Source organism: Rhinolophus sinicus, chromosome 16 (assembly GCF_057876585.1).
Source record: "Rhinolophus sinicus isolate RSI-liver-muscle chromosome 16, RSI-T2T, whole genome shotgun sequence".
Lineage (NCBI taxonomy): Eukaryota > Metazoa > Chordata > Mammalia > Chiroptera > Rhinolophidae > Rhinolophus > Rhinolophus sinicus.
The window spans coordinates 191,184,473-191,208,677 of record NC_142516.1 but is presented as its reverse complement, the minus strand read 5'-3'; the positions used below and the strand labels follow the sequence as shown (position 1 = coordinate 191,208,677).

At 45.1% G+C, this 24,205-nt stretch overlaps 1 protein-coding gene across 2 annotated transcripts in view; it reads right to left on the bottom strand.

The window, feature by feature from the left end:
* The window catches only part of CSMD1 (CUB and Sushi multiple domains 1), a 1,607,858-nt gene that overhangs the window by 257,748 nt on the left and 1,325,905 nt on the right, over window positions 1-24,205 (bottom strand). For both annotated transcript variants that reach the window (XM_074329288.2, XM_074329289.2), the window contains exons 22-23: window positions 18,043-18,212; window positions 13,496-13,652 (exon numbers count right to left, since the gene is read on the bottom strand). In XM_074329288.2, coding sequence (XP_074185389.2) covers window positions 13,496-13,652; window positions 18,043-18,212 — 327 coding nt within the window. The remainder of the gene's footprint in view (window positions 1-13,495; window positions 13,653-18,042; window positions 18,213-24,205) is intronic.

Below are 24,205 nucleotides of genomic sequence, written 5' to 3'. Positions count from 1 at the left end.
ATTTCTGTGTTTTGTTGTATTCACTTTTTTTTTATTTGGGAGGTAAATACAGAGGAGGAGGGTACAGGATATTTTTAATAGGAACTTCTATACATTTTTATAAATACAGCTTCTTCTACATGTAGAATGAGCCAACAGTTATCTGGCCAATATTAATATTTGTCTGGCAATAGTGCTGTATATGCTTAGGTTGGTATCTAAACATAGATACTAAGATGTATCTATGTCTTTTATATATTTTAGTTTTAAGCAAAAGTATTGATGTAAAAAACTGCTACTCTAATTGTAAAGGTAAGCTATTAATATTATTTTCCTAAACTGTATTTTAAATTATGATTTGTACCTGATGTCAAAGCTAGTAATTTGTATACAGTAGCTTCATGCTTTTATAATTAAAATATGTTGAGAGTATAATTTCCTAATATAACTTTTTTTTCTCTTTTGACTCAATATATCAATAGACATTAAATAATAATTAAAAAAAACAGAGTTGATTTAGTTAATTTAGTTGAGAACATGTATCTGGGCTATCTCTTCCTCTTACCAACAACAGTAATTCGTTAATCAAATCACTTAGTATTTTGGAAGTGCCTGGTCTGCTTCAGGCATTCTGCTAGATGCTAAAAACCAACAGTCAATGCATCTGAGTCCTGGCCCACTGGGAGCGCAGAATCTGCGAGGAAGAAAGACAACATGCAGCTGTCCCCGTGTCACACACACAGGGATATCCACTCAGTGACTCCACGCACACTGACTACCCACGGACACACGGTACATTGCACACGATCCCTCCCGGGGTCTAGGGCAACCGACGGGCATGGCTTTGCCTGTCAGGCTCAGAGTTCACCCGGGAGTGTGGCCATGACACCAAACGTGCCCCAACACACAGAACGGACAGCCATTCTAGGTGGCGACTGGGAGAGCTCACGGAGCTGGAGCCTGCGGTTGCTTGGGCAGGGCTTCTGTGGAAGCAGGATGCTATATAGCACAGGAGAACCCATTTATGCACAGGAGGCAGGCAGGGCGCAACATGGCTGCTTCTGAATGAGCCACCTTTGCCTCCCAAGAGCGTGTGGGGGCGCCAGCCGCAAGCCATGTGTGACTGCGGATACTTCTCTCAGTTTTACCAACAGAAACACGCACGCGTCCATGCATACACTGACACCAAGAGACATCCAGAAGTGCAACGAATGAGTTCTGCGAACCATCTACTGCATTTAATTACAGAAAATGCAGTTTCGTTATTTTCACAACATGGTGCAGGAGAGCAAGGCTTGTCATTTTTCTTATTTCAGCATAATTTAAGAAGGAACTTCCTTTCTGCAAAGGTCTGGTCTTTTGTTTGTCTAGGAACAATATGTCTAAAAAATAAAACTCAACTTTTTTTTATTTTAAACTCTGAAACTCATGACTTGTTTAAAATACCTTGATTATTCCAAGCATCTTATTAACTATTGTTGATTTTTCTTTTTAATTTAGCCATCGGAGTTTGTGGTCCTAAACAATCTTCATGACCAAATACTAAGTTAGGAAGAACTGAAAATCCTTTACAATACCGACTTAAACAAGTTCATATATCATACTTACATAATTTGATATCACTTGATGTAAAAACAGTGTGGAAATGAAAACTAGATTGAATACAGATTATGAGGGCTATGAAATTAAATAGCAACACAAATAGAGCTAATTTCCACAACAAGGTGACAAGTGAAAGATTTCTACCAACTTATCACAGATACTATAACAACAGTGTATTTCAATTATGACATAATTGCATATTTTTAAACATACTTTCAACAATGAATTTTTAGAAGAAAATTGAGCATCCTATAAAAATGAATTGTATAATTATTTTTAATGGTTAAAAAAATCAGCTTTTTCCCCATATTGCTTAAGAAAAACTAGATCCATTTAAGGGAAAATGGTGAGGAAAATGGGAGGAAGGAAATTAGAAACACATAAATGACTTGGTTTTAAAATAATCATTTATTAGTAGTATAGGTTTCTCAACATATAATTTTAATTTTCATTGTTTAAAACAATGATGTTCATGTTTACATTTATTTGTTTTACATGGGATTAAACAAATTGACATCATAGTTTTAAATTGTCTTAATTCTAAGACAGACATACACGTTGTGGTCGACCTCTTGTTTTCACCCGTGAATCTCAGTAGCCACTGTTTGCATAGGAACCAGATGAATGCACTGGTGCTGACTTCACAGGCGTTTCTAGGAAGATGATCATGAACGTGAAGGGGGAATAAGCAGCAGCTTAGAACACGCCACGCTCTGTGCCATGCAGTGCGTTAGGCAGTTTTCTCTATCCTCTCTCTCGCTCTCAATCCAGAAAATAATCTTAGAAAAGAGTTAATTACAGGGTCACAAGCAAGACAGACTGGAGGGTTCTGTCATAGCCAGATGGAAGGGGCAGCCCAGAGAAAGCTCAGAAACATTCCCAGAGAAAGTTCCTTGGGAGCGTGCCAATCAAGCAGTTTAATACACACAGAGCTGCGGAGGTGATTCCAGACAGTGGGGTTCCTCCCGCTCCCCCGCTTCTCCCAGCAGGGAGTGTGCGCACCTGGGACTCCTTCAGCTATTCTCACTGGGAACTAGACACATCCCACCAACTGCGTAAGAGATGGCCCTGCATCTCTTCTCACGTACTAAGCAAGATTCACTTGATTTTGCCAAACAAACCAACAACAGCAATAAATAATGAATGAAAATCATTTCGAACAGTCCCATGGGGTCTTCATTTTTCTGCATGCCTAAAATAACTGTTAAATTTTCTTGTCCCCAGAAAGGTTTTTCATCATTGGACCAAGAAACATATTAGCAGATCCATGTAAAGGTACCCATATAACCAATGAACCTCACGTGGCTGCTCCAGAGATTATCCGGGAGGCAACCAGTGACACGAGTCCTGATTCCCTGTTTCTTCTCTTCAGTTTGTTTTCATGCCTTGTAGGTAGGTAGATAGCTAGCCAGCCAGCCAGACAGAGACAGATGACAGACAGATGATAGATAGAGATTATAGATGATACATAGATAGATAGATAGATAGATAAATAGATAGATAGATACCCAGTTTCCCTGAAAATAAGACCTAGGTGGACAATCAGCTCTAATGCGTCTTTTGGAGCAAAAATTAATATAAGGTCGAGTCTTATTTTACTATAATATAAAACCTGGTATAATATAACACAAGATCGGATCTTATATTAATTTTTGCTCCAAAAGATGCATAAGAGCTGATTGTTCGCCTAGGTCTTATTTTTTGGGGAAACACAGTAGATATTATAGATGGATGGATGGATGGATGGATGGATGGATAGATACGAGGGTGTACAATTAAGATCGTGAACTCATCCTAGAAAAGGTGCTACATACCTCATTGTTGAATATCACTACAGTCACTTTCAAAGTACTCCTCTTGGGAAGCCATACACTGACGCCAGTGCCTAGTCAACCCTTCAAAGCAATTTTGGAACTCTTTTTCTGGAATGGCCATCAGAGCTGTCATCGTATTACCCTCAATGTCCTGAATGTCATCAAAATGTCTTCCTTTCAATATTTCCTTTAGCTTCAGGTAAAGAAAGAAGTCACTGGGGGCCAGATCAGGTGAGTAGGGAAGGTGTTTCAATACAGTCATTTGTTTACTGGCTGAAAACGCCCTCACAGACAGTGCCTGTGAGCTGGTGCATTGTCGTGATGCAAAAGCCATGAACTGTTGGTGAAAAGTTCAGGTCGTCTAACTTTTTCATGCAGCCTTTTCAGCACTTCCAAATAGTAAACTTGGTTAATTGTTTGTGCAGTTGGTACAAATTCATAATGAATAATCCCTCTGATATCAAAAAAAGGTTAGGAACAGGAGGGCAACAAGTTCGCGAACTTAATTGTCAGACCTCTTAGAAGTGAGAGAGAGATACAGAGATAGTGCAGATGAGAGGGATGGAGGGAGGAAGAAAGAGGGAGGGAGGGGGAGAGAAAGGGAAAGGCAGCACATTGGACAATGGCCAAAGACCCTGAGTGGAAGAAGTAGAATGACTGACAAACGAAGTGCCCCCTCCCGGGGAGAGGGGCTGAGAACATCCTCAGCAGGTGGCCAGGAGCCCAAGGACAAGAGCACCAGCTGGAGAGGGATGGGATGCAGAGACGTGGAGGGGCAGCTAGCACTTCTGAAATGCAGTCCTGCACCAAGTCCGCCCGCACATGCACCTCCCTGTGCCTTGTGCGCCTTCGTTTTCCAAGTGTTCACTATGAACGAGGATGCGTCTTTCACCGCCACTCCCCTCCAGCCCAGACTGTAGAGATTTTTATTCGAGGAAGCCGAAGAGCCATGAAGACGCTTTGAGCTCCTCCTCAGTACGCTCTGTATGAATACAAGGCAACAGCAACAACACTGGGGTTATTGCTGCTGTTATTGTTCATGCGTTGTTCCTTGCATTATTCTACAACCAATAACTAGAAAGCAATGGTCAGGCCCAAGCAGGAATGCCCGCCCCACTGGCGGCGAGGTCCTCAACCCCTCACAGGCACAGCCCCAGCCAGACACCGCTGGCACATCGCAGCACTAGGAAGGGACAGTGTCCTTTCTCACTGTCCATATCTCACTCTTTCAAAGACTTTCTGCGTGAGTGACTGCCATCCATCAGCCTAATGGTGACGCACAAGTGCCAGCCCGTCGTCACTCGGCGTGCTTCGGAGACACGAGTGACGCAGCCACCTAAGTCAGGGACGGCGGTGTTGTCTCGGGCGGCCACGCTCAGGTGCAGGCCTGCAACTGTGACACGTGAGGCGGACTTTCACCTACGCTCCACACCATGAGGCGTTCAGCAGCGAAACCCAAATGCAAAACAGAGCAAAACATGCCCCCCGCAATTCTGTGGGCAGAAGCCAGCCCCTGAATTGTGTCTCCCGAGGCCTGTCCGAGGCCCCGCGGCTCCCAGGACCTGGACATAACCTCTGACTCTCTGGTCAGTGGCTCCTATGCACCTGGTCACCAGCGCCTGGCAAAGCCTGCGTCGCATGCTCTGCACACACGCCCATGCCTGCCCTGCCGACTGTCACTCGCTGAGTTCACATCTTCCGAGCTCCTGCAGAGGTGGCTGCCTTGCCTAACATTTCCTGGCAGGATGACCTTTGAGACCAGTGAATGCTTATTCTCGTCACAATCTTGTCACCAGCCTGTCACCTGCTGTCACCTCCCGCAGCCAGGCTAGCTGCCTAGTTGTGCCTCAGTATTGCTCCAATCCCCCAAACGGTGCCCGGCCTTCAGAATCAAGTCCGCGCATGGCTGCTGAGCCCCCAGCATTCCTCCTGATGCCCTCTGTCCTCTGCAGCCTCTTGCGAACCCTCCCCAGAACGTCTGTGCATTGGTGGCAGCCTGCTGCGCCCGTCGGCGTTTTCCTGGGCACGTGCTTTATCACTCAAATAAACCTCACCTCCCTGAAAACGGGCGGACACTGAATACTCCGCCTATCGCATCATCTCAGGAGTCTGGCATCAAACTCAAAACCGTGGAATACATTCATGTTACTGTGTTTCATTGGTGCTCATTTTAATGCTATTTGTGAATAAGTGCATTTGATCTGAATATGCAGTGAGTGGAATTTCAGAACGGAGTCAACAATATTATTTAATAAACCTAGAATGAAAGCTACACTTTCAAATTTCTCCATAAACTGATTTTCAAAGGGGGGAATCCCAACAGTGCTCAAACCCATGTGGGAACATATGACAAGTTCACATAATAAGACGGACGTTCCACGAAATAACGATGATGATGACGACGTGCAATTCAATGCCAACATCTTCAGGAGCACAAGCGAGCGCTACTCCAGCCACAGTGAATTTAGTCTGAGAACAAATTAAACGGCAACGAGCATCCCCAGCAGTTTTGGAAGCCAAAGCCTGAGTGACCCATTGGATCCCAACTGGAAGTAAAAAAAGGTTCCTTCACTTCTTGATGAATGATTTGCTTACTTGTATTTCCTACTGGAACCATTTTATTCCTGTAGGTCTGGGGATTTGTCTTTTACATTTAAAATATCAGTTAAATATTCGACATTCTGCTTAAAAATGAGTACATAGGAAGGTGCTGTTTCTTGGCGTTTCTTTCCGTTACTGGACTGTGCAAGACGACAGGACAATGCAGGCATTTCTCTCCTACACGACCCGCTTCACACAGGTCTCATTTTATACGGAAGTGCGTGAGCCCATCTAGAGGATTCCAGCGCAGCCACCCCTGCACGACAGGCTGCTTCTGGGATTTCATTCTCTTGGCTTCTCACCTGATGTTTCAGTGACGAAGATGCACCAGGTTCTGCAAATGGACCAAAGCTGCAGGGAAGCCTGTGGCCCCTGCCGCCCAGCTGTGCCTGCACTGCAGCGGGCCCTCGCAGGGTCGGAGCCACAGGCGAGGGCGCCAGGTTACCCCTCCAGCTGCGGACTACGCCCACCCCCAAGCCCACGCCAAACCTCACACTCTTCCAAAGGCACCTTCCCTGTGCAGTCGGCCTGCCGTCTGATAAAGAAGACAGGTCTCTGGTTAAGTTAATGCACAACACGTCTCAGGAAATCCCACATACAGGACTTCACTGTTCATTCAGAGCTCGGATACAGCACTGAAACCTCCTGTGTCAGCTGGAACTCAGCCCCCAGAGTCACATTTCCTGCCTTCCTTCATCTCTCACACATTCTAGTTCATCACTGAGTCCTGTAAATTTAAGAGTTTTTAATCTGCGCTTATATTTTTGCCTCTACCACCTGTTCCAACTGTCATTTCCTCAGAATTAGATTACACCAGATCCAACAAGCAAACTCTAACTGCATCCAGCTACAGTGTCCACATATTGCAGCGAGACTCAAAAGCAAGTGACACCAACATCCCAGTGTGTAAATAAAGTCCTCTCATTCTCTCCCTACAAAGCGACCCTTCTCCACTTGCCCACGTCACTGGATGACAGTCACTGAGTCCAGAAAAGTCAGTGTCACCCTCAGCTCCTTTCTTTCTCTACACCCCACACACAAGCCCTCACTTCCCCATTTGTTACAGGGAGTTAAAATGAAATGTTCTTGAAGTCATTGTAAGAAAATTTAATATCCCTGTTAACAGTTAAATTATCCTTTGTTCCGGTTTCATAGAATTTCAGAACTAAGAGTGTCTAAAACCATCTACTTATTTATAGACGCAATATATGCTCTGTGACATGACAGATCACGCAGCTGGCTGGTGACAGTGAGGACACATCCTGCTCGTCTTCAGAGACCCACGGGGTGCAGTCCTGTCACCCCCATGTCATTATTAAGAGAAGTACCTGACAGTGAATGGTCATTCCTGGCATCTGCTGTTGAATGATGGTTAGTGTATCTCTCCAGAGTCTGCAAATTTTAAGCTGAATATTTCTGATTGCCTTAATATTTTTTTTTTTCAAATCCCTCAGTCTAACCATTTTGTGCTGGAATTTAACAGATGGGATTATCTTCATATCAGTGTTTTCTGAAATGTTTACTTAATAGAGAACAAACAAACAAACAAAACCTCGTTTGATGATTTTGTAGAGATCCTAATAGCTTTCAAATGTCCTTATGTCAAAATTTGTGGAGAGGAGAAAAATAACATGAGAATAGATCTCATGCCTTTTTCTTTTGACATGCAAGAAAAATCAAAATCAGAAATGAAATGATCTGTGAGCCATACCCAGTATTTCCATTCTGACAAGGTGTATCAATCTGAGAGTCTTCTCATGAATGACCCTTTGTGAAAACAATGTATCTATCACTTCTACTAACACAATAATTATTGCTTTTTATTTCCTCTACAGAAGAATGGAATCAAATTCTGTCATCACTCTCCCCATAAATATTAGAGTTTTATAGCATCTGGTGATATCATCTGTCAGCCTTCATTTTATTTCACATTCAAGTCATATGCTTTTAGTTTAATCCTTATAATTAATTTATGTCACCCTTTCCTAGGTCCTTTGTCTTTCACCAAGTACTGGTGGCCAACAATATATGCATCAATTCTGAAAGGTGAAAAGAAGTAACTGTGTGTATCAACTAGCAAATTGTCCCAGAATATAAGCAATGATTAATTACAAAACACAAGAATAATTCACAGAACTAAACCTCTTGGAAAATTATGCAAAGCCATGCAGAAGCTATTTCTAGATTGACATGCACATGACAATTTCTACAGGTTTGTGGGCTGTGTTGTGCATCTGGGCAGCTGTGACATCGCCCAGAGGCAAAGCCTGGCATGCTCTCCCCGGGGTTATTCAGAACACTGTAAACTCTCATGATGCGTTACCCGTACCTGTTAGTAAGGCACTGAGGTGACAAAACTTCCAATTAGAAGGCGAGAGACTTGGCTTATATGCCCCCCTCTCCCTCTAATGTGCTTTTTGGCAGTAAGCAAATCAATTAAGCCTCCCCTCCTGTCACTTTCCTTTTAGAAGGGTCATAATACTTGGCCCTCTCTTCCCTCTGAGAAATGGGTGGAGATTTATGTTCTGTTACTGCAGCCTCACCTTGAGGTAGGAGGCGTTTGTCTCACAGCACAGCAGTTCCCCAAAGGCTTATCGCCATCCACCCTTCTGGAAAATTCTATCGTTTGGCCCAGCATATTTTCTTAATGATGTGTCACAATAATGAAGTATTTATTCTGATGCTTATCTAAAGGTGTACACATAAAAGTATAATTTTCTAGCGCTTGGAATGAGGACTAGGGGCTGTTTATGTGGCTTTCCCAGTGATGGTTTCTAAAACGTGCATCTTGCTTTACAGTGAAAGCAGACCTCTTTCTTGGGGCATTGCAGCCACCTGCCTCTCTCTCGCACTGAATCACCGTGACTGCCTTTTCCATTCTGAGAGTCACTCAGTGTTGAAGAACATAGTATATCCAACAGGATTCTACAGGCTTTAATGTCTGGCAGAAGCAGAGTCAAAATGCAGTTCTAGGAATTCGTGTAAGAAGCTTATAAGCAATGTATGGGTGTGTCTTAAGGTAGTGACAGGGCGTTTCCCATAATGCAACCCCACAGCCTACACACACGCACTTGTCACGTCACTGACGGCAGAGTTTGCTTTCCATATGCCATTGCTTCCATAGCACAATACATTCTGAGTATGCGATTTAATTTTTCCCTTAATATACACATCATTTTAAAGTACCAGTTTGAGGCCTATTAGAAATTAGCTTTATTTTCTGTCCTCACAGCTAAGATTCACTATGTTGTACTTGATACAAATTCTTGGGAGAATCATTTCAGCTGTGATCCCCAAACTAAATAGATTCTAACTTAGAAATAATAAAGTTAGAAGACATAAGCTGAGCAACGGAAACTGCAGGAGGGAAATAAATGTGTGTTGTTTAGGCTCTTAAGTATGTGGTAACTTGTTACACAGCCACAGAAAACTAATACACAAAATACAAGCGTCCCTCTTTTATTGCACGTCCCAAACACTGTGCTTTTTACAAAATGAAGATAAGATGCTTCACCAGCAAAACGACTAACTCACTGAGGGGTCAGAGGACAGTTAGCATTTTTTAGCAATAGCATATTCTTAAATAAAGGTGTGTCCATTGTTTATTCAACAAGGCTACTAGACACATACCAGACCACAGTGTAGGATAAACACAGCTTTTCTATGTGCTGGGGACCAATAATTCCTGGGACACCGCCCTCCATTGCGATGTCTGCTTCATCACGGTGGTCTGGACGGAACAGCATACACCTGACGTCTGCCTGTTACTAAAACCCCTTTATAAAATCACCCTCTGGTTAACTGTGGGCAAAACAAATAATACCAATCACAGATTTCCCAGCAGTTTTACCTGCTGAATTAACGGCTATTTAAGAACACATTCTGGTCCCACGAATTTTGTTTACAAATTGTTCCTTGGTGCTTTCGTATCATGAGAAGACACCAAAGGGACAAGTCATGTTGGCACGAATTTAATCTTCACTGAATGAAACGCGAACCTGTTGTGTGGCCTCATATGCAACCTTGTTTCCTTGACACCATTGCATACTTTCCCCCGTTTGCAGCACAATTGGAAATCATTCTAAAAACTACCCATTTAGGAAAACATTGTTTGACACGATTTTCTAGGATATAATTAACTATAAAGACTGCGAATGTAATAAATGCTGCCCTGTGAATAATATGGCCAATTTTACTCTAAAATACCCATGCCTACACACGTTACAACCAAGGTGTTTGGGAAATTTGTGAATGTCTGTATTATTTGTAAAATTAGATTCTGGAACTTGCATTTGAAGAACTGACACTTTTTTTGCATAGAATTTCCTAAATCCAGTTGAAAGGAAAAAACAAATCAGCTACCAATTGAATACATCACTAAGCACTTCAGTCTCCTTCATCGCCAGGGAGCTGACAGTACCGGGACTCCATCGCAAGCACACACAAAAGATAACTGTGAGCTGATAGAGGTGTTAGCTAGCCAGCCATGGTAGTCATTTCACAACACCCTGTTTCCCTGAAAATAAGACCTCGCTGGACAATCAGCTCTAATGCGTCTTTTGGAGCAAAAATTAATATAAGACCGGTCTTCTTTTACTATAATATAAGACCCGGACTTCTTTTACTATAACATAAGACTGGGCCTTATCTAACATTGCTGCTGCACAGTGTTCACAGCTGCTTATGCGACAATCCTTGGCCACTTATGTATCAACAGGAAGCGTGAATTCGGATCCACTAAGACAGCCCAGGGATGCTTGTTGGATTGTGACGGAGGGTTTGTTTGTCTCTGTTTATATAACGAAAGTATACAGCTCAGAAAGCCTGTTCCACTTCCAATCCCTCCCATATGTCTGTGCTAAACTGCTTCTGAAGCGTGACTGTTCTGGAACAGTCCTGTGGAACCCCAAGAAAGTCAACATATTTCTTAAAGAATTCTGAATTGAATATAGAATTCTTTATTTTTAATTTTCAGAAGTCCTTTTTTGGTAAAAATATTTGCTGACATATTTAGAAAACATACTAATTCATTGCCCATATGAGTTTTCCTGAAATGAAGAGTTTTGTAATCACTGGGGAAAGCAAAATAAAATGCTGTTAACTATGGTGAAACCCTGACTTCCCCGTCCTGAGCCAGCTCTGGGGAATCTCAGCCTGAACAAGGATGGTTGGACATCAGCTTTCAAATCACAGATCAGACACGTGTGCAAGGTGCAGGGGGAACAAAAATGAACACTGCTGCCCCCATCTCAAGGAGCTTATGGGTTATGCTTGCATTAGACATCACGACCGAATCAGAAGACCCTCATCTGTGATGGGAATCAACAAATCTGTAATAAGAAGCAGCGTTCTGTGATGGAAGAAGCTTTTCAGTTGCACGTCACCTGAACCTAGTACTCAGAAAGTAGGGGTTGCTTAATAAATGCCTCCTATTACATCTATCGCTACTGGTCCAAAGATGCTGCTGTTCTCCCTGGCCCATGCCTCTAGATATATAGATATCCGTCACTGCATGTGGTACCCAGCAAGGAAGGATCAACTAAATACCTGAAAAGAAGTTGTTCAGCAGTTCAGTTCGGAGACCTGCATTTGGGCCCCAGCTGGGCCACTCCTGGGTGTGAAAGCTTCAGCAAACCTCTTAAAGATGTGGACACTGGCTCCTACCTTACGCATCAGAGTGAAAGGAGCTACTGACCAGGACCCAGGGGGGCCAATACGGTAAAATCAGAAGGTAAGCGAGAGTAGTTGTAAATATTAAAGAACATACAAGTGATTATCTGTGCCCATTTCAAAAACGTCAGGATGTTTATTAAGCTATATATTTACTCTCTGCTGACATTTTCTAATCCACTCATATTTGTAGATTAACTATGGATCTGAAATATTTAAATATGAGTGTTTCCTTAAGGAATGAACTAACTAGCAAGAGGCAATCACAATAGTCTTTTCAAAATAGTCAGTTGACAGTCTCTTTACACAGTCTTAAGCTTTAATAATTCGCTCAAAACATTTTGTGACCGTTATTTCCACACCATCTCTTAGGGATGGACATTTGATCCCATTGTGGGTGTTTGGTATTTCTTACACTCAATTACTTAGTGTTTAAACGTCTGGCTTTAATGTGAAATTACTAATATTTTGACTATACAGCCAGCAGCACCATCAATTCGATATAACAAACACCCATCCGCATCTGGCAGCTGTGGGACAACGTGCGAGCAAAACCCACACCCGGGGCGCGTCTGTGTTTTCTAGGTAGTGGCAAGGGGGCGGGGACAGGCCAAGAAGATAATTACTCCTATTAAATCGATCAGGCCAGGAGCTACATCACCACTAATATTTCTTTCCCCTAGTTTTTAGAAAGTGTGTGCTGCTATGAAAAAAATAAAAAAGTCCATATAATTGTAAAGTGCCCATAAATAGATCCACAGACTCAAGCTTTCTCACAGTTACTCAGAGAAATTGGAGAGGCAGCAAAAGGTCCCACAGCTGTGCTGGGTGCCGGGGGGAAACATAGGGTCACAACAGGCATGGGGTGCCTGCAGGGCTGAGAGCAGACTTGGGGGGGACTCTTCCTGGCGGGGGCGAGTGGACACACATGCAACTGAAGCGTACAGCCTCTGGTTTCATCCAGGCTCACGTTTTAGAGCACGTGGCCCTTCTACACGGCTATTCGGAAAATACAGAGGAAGTCTGAATTCTGGAACCGACGCAGCGCCTCCTTCCTCTTCAATGATAAACCTGGTTACTCGAAATTCCAGTGGGCGTAAACTCGCTTCTGGATGTTTTTTTGCACAACCATGAGAATACAGGAATAAGTGTTCATAAATCATGAATTACTCTAGTTGCAAATCGTTGGAGGAAAGGCAGTAACCAGGGCTGGGAAAGTAACGAGACGTGAGCTAGAAGCTCAGTTTGAATACATTTCTTGTGTTTAGTTTTCTCATTAGGAAATCAGAGGCAGTAAGAAAGGCCTTAGAGCATAGGCTTGTTTTATACTCAGATATGCATGTGTGTATTTCTACGGATATATGGTCACATGTTACACACACGTAACACACACTCTATAATTCGCAGACCTAATCTCTGTGACAGACAGAAAAGTACTGATGCGTGGTAGGCATGCAAAACCCATTCCTATGAACCAAGCGTCCATCCTGAACCTTTCATGTGACACATGGACATGAAGTTTTGTCAGTGTGCTCTACGTCACAATCAATATTTTTAAGCCCAGAAGCTCCTAACGTTGCAAGATATTTTCTTTTTAGATTCAGCCACTTTATCACAACAATATTAATACTTCCAAATAGATAAATTTCACATTAATGCTTCTGCTAATGTTTTAAATTTACTGCCTGGGCACCAGTGTACAGAGGTAAACGGCAACTCACGACACAGTAGGAAAGCCAGAAAACAAATCAATATTGAAAACATATGATGTCAGCTAAGCAGCAGAAGGTTCCTGGGAAAATGAAACAGCTACGTCACCCACTACTTACTGGTGTAGGTGAGCTGGAAGCCTTGCTCGGTGTCCGACGCGTTGCTGTTGAATTCCAGCCACAGGTGATTAGAAGTGCTATTGAGGGTCAGGCCCAGAAGCTCGTGTTTCGTGAAGGTCCCCAGGGGCCGTGACGAAGTGTCTTTCCCATCATACACCTGAGGAGAATTCACAGACGGGCCATTAGCCGTGCTTGTACATTAGGAGCTCTAACAAGACATTCAAGTCTTCAAAGATGAGAGCTGTGCGATATGTGAACAGTCAGTTTACAGAAAGCCGACTGGACGGCAGGGCTGCACAATGTTTTTCTCTAAACTGTGTCTTTACCGCTAACATTACAGACAAACGGCTTCGTCTGTATCCAGCTCATTTGGCATTCATCACTCTGAGAGCTGTGTGTTTATTTAACATTAAGCATTTCTTTGCATCCCCGGTTCCCTGACCTACCTTCCCCTCCCACAATCCACTGGGAAAGCTTGAACGGCGGTACAGTACCGCAGCCACGGGCGTCTTCTCCGAGCCACCCTACACCTAACAGGCGGCCCTTTCTTCTCTGCTCAGTGCTACCTGAATTATTACCAGGCAAGACACCTCGCTGAAACCTCGTCACATGTTCTTGTCTTTGAGCCTGAGTGGTTAGTCTTAGATGAGGTGTCATGCGAGAATGCCACCACGTAACCATGTCAGAGAGGTGTCTTCGTTTCCAAAAGTCTGCCTCTGACTTTGTCTTCACAGGTGGTTGTAGGCCTGACTAGAAGGAGCGAGTGTTTGGAAGGCAGAGAGGACAGGGCCTGGTTTTGAGCAGACATGAGGGGAAGTGACAGGACGGGTCCAGCGATGAGTCCCCACGTCACGCAGGTGGGCCACGTGGGCGTGGATGGGAGCCCGTGGCAGTTCCGAGTGAGGCCTGGGAGGTCCCACAAGACGCCTTCCTGCTAGGCCAGAGTCAACACCAGTCACGTTCCAGCAGAGTTCAGGGTTGTGGGCCCCTCACACCCTCAACAAACCGACGAGAATGGAGCGCTTAGTGGGAACGGTCAGTCCATTTGCTTCTTTGAACAACTGCAATGGTTCATAGCAAGGAACCCAGGGAATGGATATGGATTTTTTTTTGGAAGAAAAAATAAAAATTTTACATTGTGTTAAAAATACCCAGCTTTCCTTGGTAAGACAAATATTAACTAAATGAAAGTTATCCGAGTTCTTAGTCACCTCCTCCAGTACCTGGTGATCTCCCACACTTTTCTCCTTTTCACATAGATCAGTTCTTACTTTGCTTCTGTCACCTCTCTTTACTGAATACCTAAGCCATATGCACTGCCCAGCAGACTTACAACAAGTACACACACTCCAAAAGGGAGAAAATGAATTTAGAAAAAATTAATTTTATGGATCATTACTTCATTTCATTTCAATTAAATCAGCATATTGTGGAAGAACAGAATCAAATACCTGTAATTCCTCACTAAAAGCTGGCAATAGGCTATTGTTCGGAAAATAGCATTTTTGGCTTAATGTGTGGATTCGTTAGACACAGTGAGGTTTCAGACACCCAGAATGTCCAGGGTTCTAAGTGCAGAGGACTCTGGCTTGAGGAGGACACGTCTAGGCCCCCCAGGAAGGGCCTGCTGCCTCCATACTCCAGTCTCTGTAACGCACAGATGCCCAGGGAGCCAATGGGCATTAGGCAGGTGAGCAGACCGAGTTCACTCAGGTCTGAACCACCGTGACGCCACCTGCAGTGGCCTGGGCTCCACTGAGGGCCTCACAGAGGCTGACGGCAGCGGCTCACTCAGCCCCTCAGGCCTACAACCACCCGAAGTGGACAGCGCATATACTGAATTACAGGATTCTCCTGAGCAGTGGTTCTGTCTGACTTGCCTACACCACCAGCGAGTAGCGCTGTGCTTGACAGGAGATGCGTCCCAGTGAAGAAGTCAGCCACCCACTGCAAGGAGCGTCACGTCGTCACCTCCCTCAGCGGAGCGTCTGCAGGCGAGCTCGGCACTCATCACAAATGGCAGCTCAGTCGGTCCTGGAGTCAGAAGACTTGAAGTTCAACTTCAATTAAACTACTGTGTTTCCCCGAAAATAAGACCTAGCCAGACAGTGAGCTCTAGTGCGTCTTTTGGAGCAAAAATTAATATAAGACCTGGTCTTATTTTACTGTAAGACTGGGTATAATATAATATAATACCAGGTCTGATTATAATATAATGTAATATAATGTAATATAATATAAGACCATGTCTTATATGAATTTTTGCTCCAAAAGATGCATTAGAGCTGATTGTCCAGCGAGGTCTTATCTTCAGGGACACACAGCAGCAATGCTAGTTCAGCACACCACCTGCAGTTCCGTTCCATCCACAAGCAGCTGGAATCAAGGGTCTGAGTCCTTGGTCACTCAGTGCCAGGCCATGCGAGCTCAAACTCTCCTGAGCCAGCACGTGACCAGAGCCACATGTCCCCAGGGGCACAGAGCGTTGCAGGACCACAAGTCACGGTGATGAAAGGACACTCTTCCCCGGCTGCACGAGCCGTCCCCACGGGTGTTTCCAGTATGAAGCTCACTCCCATTGCATGTCCTTTCGTGACAGTTGTGTTAGAGCTGTGTTTCTCTTACATGACTTTTCACAGGCAGCAAGGACACATCACCACGTGTGCGGAGTGTGTACGGAAGTCTGGTCTTCGTTGTTGGATCAAACTACGTATGAAGGCATGATGTGAACAGCAAGAAAGCTCCCAGATGAAGCTGATTCCACTGGAGACATGCTAACCGAGATACTGATTAGCACATTCAATGAAACACATGCCTGCAAAACACGCAGGCGTTTCACAAGCTTGACGGTGTCTCTGCAATGGAATGAGGGGAGGCAGGAGTCTTTGGCTTTTGTTAGAATCAACAGTTGAAGCTGCACAACATCGCAAATGGACATGACCGGCTTCTTCCAACGCGGTGACCTGAACCAGCGTCTGGAATCAGCCACGCACCGATGCACAGTAACTGCTCCTCGAAAGTCCGCCTTAAAGGCTCCCTGACTTCTACATTATTGAAGAATTCGGGAAGCAGTTACTGACGACACAACTTTCCTTTCTCTTAGGTTAGTGCCAACGTAGTCGTCTCCTGCCTGAAAATCACTTAATTACGGTGCTTCATGCTGCCAGCAAGTGCTTTCTGAAGACTGAATGAACCCAGAATGAAACACTCTTCTAAAGTATGACATTGAAACAGTCAAACGTGGACGTGGGAGGAGACAGGTGCTTCAGTCTGGGAGCGCCTCTCGACCTGGGCATGGAACTGCTCATGAGGTTGAGGGGAACCTGCCAGGGACCCTGCTTTACCTGCTGTGCAAACGGATGACACATGGGTAGGACCCCAGGGTTCCCTTTTAGCTGGACTGCGGCGTATTCTCTTCACGCTCACAGCTCGAAGTGAATGGGCCCTGCTGAGTCTGAATTGTGCAATCCTGAGTGTCCGTGCAGATGTGCACTGAACAGAAAGAGCCCAGACGTTTACAAAGGGCTGAGAAGAGAGGTATGGCCCGCTCCTGCCACCTGCCAGCCCTGTGGCCTGCACAGATCCCTAGCTTCTCACTGGAGCGAGCAGGGGCTGGACTGGACGGGGTTTAGCATCAGTCTTGGAAGCGCAGAGCCTCTCTGCCATCCAGTGTCCTGAGGCTCTTCTACAGATGCTCACTGTCCAGCCCCTGGCCCCTGGAAGGGCCCCAGGTTCCTGCAGCAGTGACAGGATCAGAAGCTGTGGGAATTACGGGACATTTCCAGCTGCAGGTGGGTTTTAGATCATGGCAAGCCCTGGGTGCCCTGGAATCACTTCCCGCAGTCCATCCAGAATGGGGGTGCTGGGCTCGCTCCAGACCCCCGCCCAGGGCACGTCCCCTGCCCCGACACTCTGTGCCATCTAACACCCAGAACCTTGCTGCGGGGCCACTCCCACACATCCGTACATCTGTGAACACGTAAGCTGATCCACGAGCTTCTCATCCTGGCTTGGCCTCCCCACAGGAGCCCGGCTTTGTGGCCCAGTGACAGTGGCTCAGCTGCCACAATCACATCAGAGCACTCAGAGCTCTGAACACCGTGACCACAGGTAAAAACGGAGAGTGACTGCAGCAGGCTGGTTCTGGGGGCACTGCCCGTTATAACAATGGTACGCGTGCTACGTGCCTACACTTGCCTACAGCTTGTGTTTCAGCCTCAAAACAGCCCCAAAGGCAGGTTTCCCTGTACCTTTTCGTGTATTCAGAAGTTAAGGTTAAAAAATGTTAAATAATTTGCCCACGATACACAGCTAATAAAGATAGATCCAGATTTTAGACTAAGGTGTTTCCAAGTCCACATGAACGCCACAAAGTGACACTGCATTCCGTCTTCTCACACCAGTTGCACAAATAAACTGGAAAAATGTGTGTGTATAAACAGATATGACTGCATGTGTACATCTGTATCTATCAGTGTATGTGGATGGATATAGACTGTATTCCAGGAGAGGAAAAGGCAGGGCCAAGTTAAGGAAGACCCTCTTACCTTTAAAGTATCTCCTTCAAACAGCTGGAAGCTCTGTGCTCTGAGACGGATCCCCTTGCCTGCTTCTGTTTCTATTTTATAGATACACTCATGGTTATTATCATAATTGGATGGGAAATTTGGTGACAGCAATGTTCCTTCACTTCCTTTGACACTTGCTCCACATTCAGCTAAAATAAACAGAACATTGAAAAGGAAAGAGGGTTTAAAAGTGGAATTACTGATATTAATAGACAAAAACTTTAAAAGCATGACAGCCCTTGCTTTTCTCAATGTACGTCTGTTATTAATATACCACTGATACAGATTAGTGAGTTTTGGGGTTTTTTTTGCTCATGTACCAGCAGCATAGGAAAGATATCCCCACTCACCCACTTTTGGGGTCTTCTTATTTCGTTCCATAGAAAGCCTCTTACTCTCTAGAAGCAGCACGCCATCCCACAGAGAATTCTACCCCCAAATCGGTGTGTCCCAGTAGCCTGGTGGTGTCACTGGGCAGTCACACCCCCTTCGCATGCCTCATTTCTGCCTCGTGCAACGTCCCTGCTAATCTCATATGCCAATGGTACTGTCACCTCAATGCCATTTTCCTGCATGTGTAGTTTGTGGTATCACCTGGATGCATTTAATGGGGATTCTAACGACAGGTGACCACCCACTGCAATGTCACAGCACTGAGCTCGCTGTTACGGACGGAGCGGCACTCAATGGCATTACGTCCCTCTCCCTTTCTCCAGGACAGAGGAGATGGTGATTCACTTCCACATTCAATTTTGCAGGACACAACCTTTAATCAAGGGAAAACAGCAAAACAAACATAGGTCCCCACGCTCCGTCAACTCGGACCCCGCACCCGTTTCCTCACCTGCAGAAGTGAACAGGTCAAGACCTCCTTCAGCTCTAAGAGCTGTGCGCCCAACACAACCATGAAATCATAGTCACTGTGTGTGTACGTGAGTGTGTGTGTGAGTGTGCTAGTGTGCGTGAGTGTGTGAGTGTATGTGAGTGTGTGTACGTGAGTGTGTATGAGTGTGTGTGTGAGTGCATGTGAGTGTGTGTGTGTTTGTGTGCGTGAATATGTGTGACAAGGGAGCTCCGTGGGGTTTTGCATGAAATAATGTATTGGCCCCACTATGGGCCAAGCACAGTGATTTTTAAAAATTCAACAAAGTAAAAGTTTGAAGAACAATGATCAGAAACTGGAAATCAGTGAAACGCGTGGGTCAGGGGAGTGAGAGAGTTCATAGCTTCTTAACAGGGGTCACTTAAGGTGCCACACAGCTGTGACAGGCACCTCCCCCTGACTGTTTCCATCATGCTGAGTCTCAGACATCCCCTGTGCGCTGACAATTCGTGAAACCAGCTCCAACACCAGCTTCTGGAAGGGAACAGCTGGCAATTCACCACAATCTCAGAATGGTTTGTACGCTTGGCTCTCAAAATGTCCTCACAGAGCAGGGTTGGGAGAGAATCAGGGACAAAATCACATGGGAACCGGGCTCACGTGTTCCTTTTGTGTCCTTAAATACAGACGAGAGGGCAGGCTTTGCCGGGGAGCAGCGGAGAAGGTGCTGAGAAAGAAGCACTGGAAATTAGTGACTCAACAAAATGGTGAAGGATTATATATTTTTTAATTACAGCTATAGTGATTAGAATTATATTCACATATTTGCATAATTATAATGACACTTTTTCGGAAACATTTTACAGAGAGAAAGGCCAGCGTACGTCTCCCACGCTCGCTGCGTGGGCTCTCACACACAGGTCCGGGGCTCGGTGGTCTTGGAATCAAGTAGCATGCCTTTCACGTCGGCAATCGGATGATTCTCAGGCAATCTAAGGTTGAAGAAATATGGCTTCACATCTTAAATTCAGCAACAGTTTAGGTAAGTGAACTCCTTGGGAAATGGTAATAATTCATGGGCCTGGTTGAATATTCTTTTACACATTTTCTTTCCTGAAGAAACAGGGTGTTTTTAACTTACAGCCAAAATGAAATGGAAAGGACATCAAAACCACGAAGCAGTGTCCCTCTTTTTCTGCTGTGCAGACAGTGGAACAGTGGGGCTTTCAACCTGTTAACGCATCAGACACACAGAAGATAGAAGAGGAAACTCTAAATCCTGGCAGCCAGGATATGGCACCTACTATCAAATGTTAGGAATTTATATTTAAAACTGAATTTGACAATGACCAGGAAAGAAAACCATTCAAAAACCGAATTTGGGTTATTTTATCCATTACTTTATATGTTTGAAATAAAATCTTGAAATTGAAGATGTAGAAAGGAGTGACATGGTGGCAAACAGATTGGTTTCTAGTCTGAGGAAAGCTTTCGAAGCATTGCCCACGGCTCCAGTAGCTGGTCGTGTGTATCTGTACAGTATTTGGCTGTATCAGTCCATCGCGCACTCGGCACATTACTTGTCCTCTGTGGAAGTCACACAGTGCTGGGTCCGAGCCTCCGTGGACGAGGCAGGAGCTGAAAGGGATAACGCGGGCCCTGGCCCTTCCTGTGGTCCCCATCTGGCCCTCAGGACGTGGGCGGTCCTCTTGCATGACGGAGTGAGGGTCAGAGTGGGGGGAGGGTTGGCACACGGGGCAGGTAGTTAACTGAACACAGTGCAGACCCCGTGGGCCGTGCGCCCGAGTGTAGGACGAGAGCTTTGCTACCCTGAGTAACTATGGAGATGCCTCCGAGAAGTCCCAGTGTGTCCTCTGGGGCCACTCCACAAGGACAGCAAATGCAGGAGAAGCGCTCTGATCAGTTCCATCCATGAGCCCCTGAGGGAAGCGCGTCTCCTCCTCGAGGGCGAGAGCTGCACCCTCTCTCCATCGGCATTTGCTCCGACCAGGCTCTGCTCTCTTGTTCTAGCCATGGTTGGAATTCTCTCTTCTGGTCTGCACACCACTGTCGTCCTGTTCTTTCCTTCTCCGCAGACTCCAGCCTCAGGAGTGTTATTTGCAAAGGAGATGACGCATCACCATGAGGCTGATGTGTACACTGTGACGATGGCAAAATGTGTCACACGCTTTCCCAAGTTCCTTACACACACTGACTCATTAATCCTCGGTCTCCTCATCTGATATGTAAAAACCTCACTTTACAGGTGAGGAAACTGAAGCATCTAACAGTGCAAGAATGCAGTGCTTTTCCGCAAGAATGCAGTGCTTTTCCGCAAGAATGCAGTGCTTTTCCGCAAGAATGCAGTGCTTTTCCGCAAGAATGCAGTGCTTTTCCGCAAGAATGCAGTGCTTTTCCGCAGGCCACACGACTAGTACAGGTGAATTATTGATTTGCCACAAATTCCAAGTGCTTAGGAATGGAATTGCACCCTTTGTTATGACGCTATTCGGTGTTGAACACACTTTATAATTAGTGGTTCACAATGTTATTTATAGCTAACAGTGACGAAGCTAGGATAACACGAGTCTATTGCAGAATGGTGCTGCTTCTAAGGACTTTTACTCAGAATCGGTCACCACTCGTTACCATTTAAGACAGTAACTATGGAATTATTTCTCACAATACGACAAAAAGGTAGGTCTAGAGAGAGGAGCTTAGCATTTGGATACGTGGGAAAGAAAAAATGAACCTAAAGATGCCATTTCACCCTTCTTTTTATTAGGATTTGGATTCTGGGATTTTCTTGAAGCACATATATGTTAAGTGGTGTTCATCAGATGCAAGTCTGCAGGAAACAGAAGCACCGAGGGTGGGGACGTGCTTACCCAGCTGTCACTGACAAGCCTTGGCAGACGAGCACCACGGCTGGCGTCACCTGTAGGAGATGGGCGGAGCCACTGACCACCCGGCTCCTGCGTCTCCCACTTGCCCCTCGGAAATAAAATCTCCACTGGTGTCAAAGCAACGATTCCTCTGAGACACAGGGAAAACTTCCAAGTAAATGCTCCATATCAATTCATCAACTCAATGCATGTCTCTGACCACGACCACATGACCACGGCCGGTCACTTCCATGAGAAGGGCAGCGTTTCACTGTCCCAGCAGCAACAGTAAGGTGCTTCAGGGCAGCTCTTCACACCAAGGTTTCTGCCTGACTAGGAAATTGCTACAGAGGACACTGAGTTGGCACCAAAATTGAAAGTCTATGCTGCCACAGCCCGTGCGGCCGGGAGGGCTCGGCCTGAGGGGGAAGGGCGAGGAGACTGAGAAAAGACGCCGAGACAGAAAAGCTGGGATCGGGACGTCCACCGCCCACGGATGGCGGAGCAGTGGCACAATCTTTCTCTCACACACAGTTTGTATACAGTCTTAGAACAGTTTTCCCTGCAAACAAGTATTAGCAGAACAAGCAGATATTATTAGAACATTCTGTTTTGTGTATTGGCCAGTGTGCATGCCTGTGGCTGCATTAGTGTTATCTTGTACTTTCTGGGAAGATGCTGAGGCCAGGCTTCCCATGGGAAGGACCTTGCAGCTGCGAGGCCCTTGTCAGCTCACAGCCCGCTCCCCACACTCTGCTAGTACAGTGTCTTACTTATGTGTCCAGACAACAGGTAGCACGACTGTTTTATTTATATCGTGTTGCTTGCTACTCCTCAAAGGCTGCATGCAGAGTATCATGTAACACCAGTTTTGTTCTTTTAGCAATCCTGGCTTTTCTCTCTTTCCTTGATTTTAACAGTTATGGGTGTCTGAAGTGACCCTTCCAGTGCACACATGTACTTTTGATTTTATGTCAACACCAATGCTGAGACGGGCTATTTCAAGGCTGGACGTGATCAGCCCTTTATCATGACGGCCCTGGTTCACCGTTCTCTTTGGTGGGGCCGTTGGGTCGGAACAGAAAGGTGCAACACAAGATGCAGGTGGGGGACACCGTGCGGCTTTGTGGGCATGATTGACGCAGGGGGGCATCTGCGAGAACTGCGGGGGTGTGGCCACAAGGAGACGAGCTGGACCCCGGGGACGTGTGGCTTCACTGCACCACGGTGGGACGTCCCTAGAAGACTATGGAGCACAGAGTGACCTGATGAAGGGCTGTTTGGAAAAGAGGAAACGCCCAAACAGAAAAACACAATCTTAAAGGATGTACAGGGTGCAGGTGGTAGGAAGACGGGGCTGTAAAGCAAATTCCGTCATTCCTGGTCTAGAAGAACGCCCCTGAAGACCGAAATAAGGAATTGCAGGGAAAAGAAATGGTCACCCCATTGTGCCCAAGGGCACAGCAATTCTTTCTTCTCTTGGTCTAACTGTCACTTACATAGAACTTACTTTTATAAATAGTAATCATTAAATAAATAAAACATTCCACTCTACTCACTTTACAGATGAGGAAACTGAGGCACAGTAAGGTTAATTAACTTGCTCAAGGTCTCACAGGTGGACAAGGCAGAGCTACGATGAGAACCCCAGGCTCTCCGGTGTCAGAATGTGTAACAGCCACAGGATTACTGGTTAATTGCATTGCTAGAGAGTAAATAATCTCTGAGGAAAACACACGACTCCAAAGGCAGGAACCTGAAGCTGTTGTAGGAAACATCCTTCTGAATGTTTAATATTTCGCAGAATATTCTGTGATGAAACACAGCAACCCTATATTAGCATCCTTTTTTTGAGGCACATATTATGTCTTAAATTTGTCTTGAATTCAATCTACTAGTGTACAAAGGATACAAGATTAGTTCAAATGAAAGAAGTGAAATGTGTCAAAGAGACTGAGAGGAATATTAAACACTGGGACTCTAACGCACAGAAAATAATTGAGGAAAAGAAGACACTAACAGTAAAAAGCAGGTGCTCAGAAAACTGCGAGATTTAAGTCATCAGAATTTCAAAACTTCTGTGGACTAGATTTAAGACATCCAGTGTAAGTCTCCACGACCACAGCAAAGCGATGCATCAATTTGAAGTCCTTCCAATAATGCATTTACTATTACTTTCAGATGAATGAACATAACTTTTCTTAATATAAATCATTTGCTCTTTTTATAAAGAACCTCCTGAAACTGTAATTAAAATTGAATTGCCATTTAGATTTTTGTAATGGAACTAAACTAATTAAAATTAACACAATAGAAAGAAGCCAATTGATTTTTCAGTTACTCCTCTGTACAAAAGCATCTATCTACCTGTGCAACTGTCGGGCAGGGCATCCTAATAAAACAGCACAGACGAGGGTTTTAAACACAGACATCG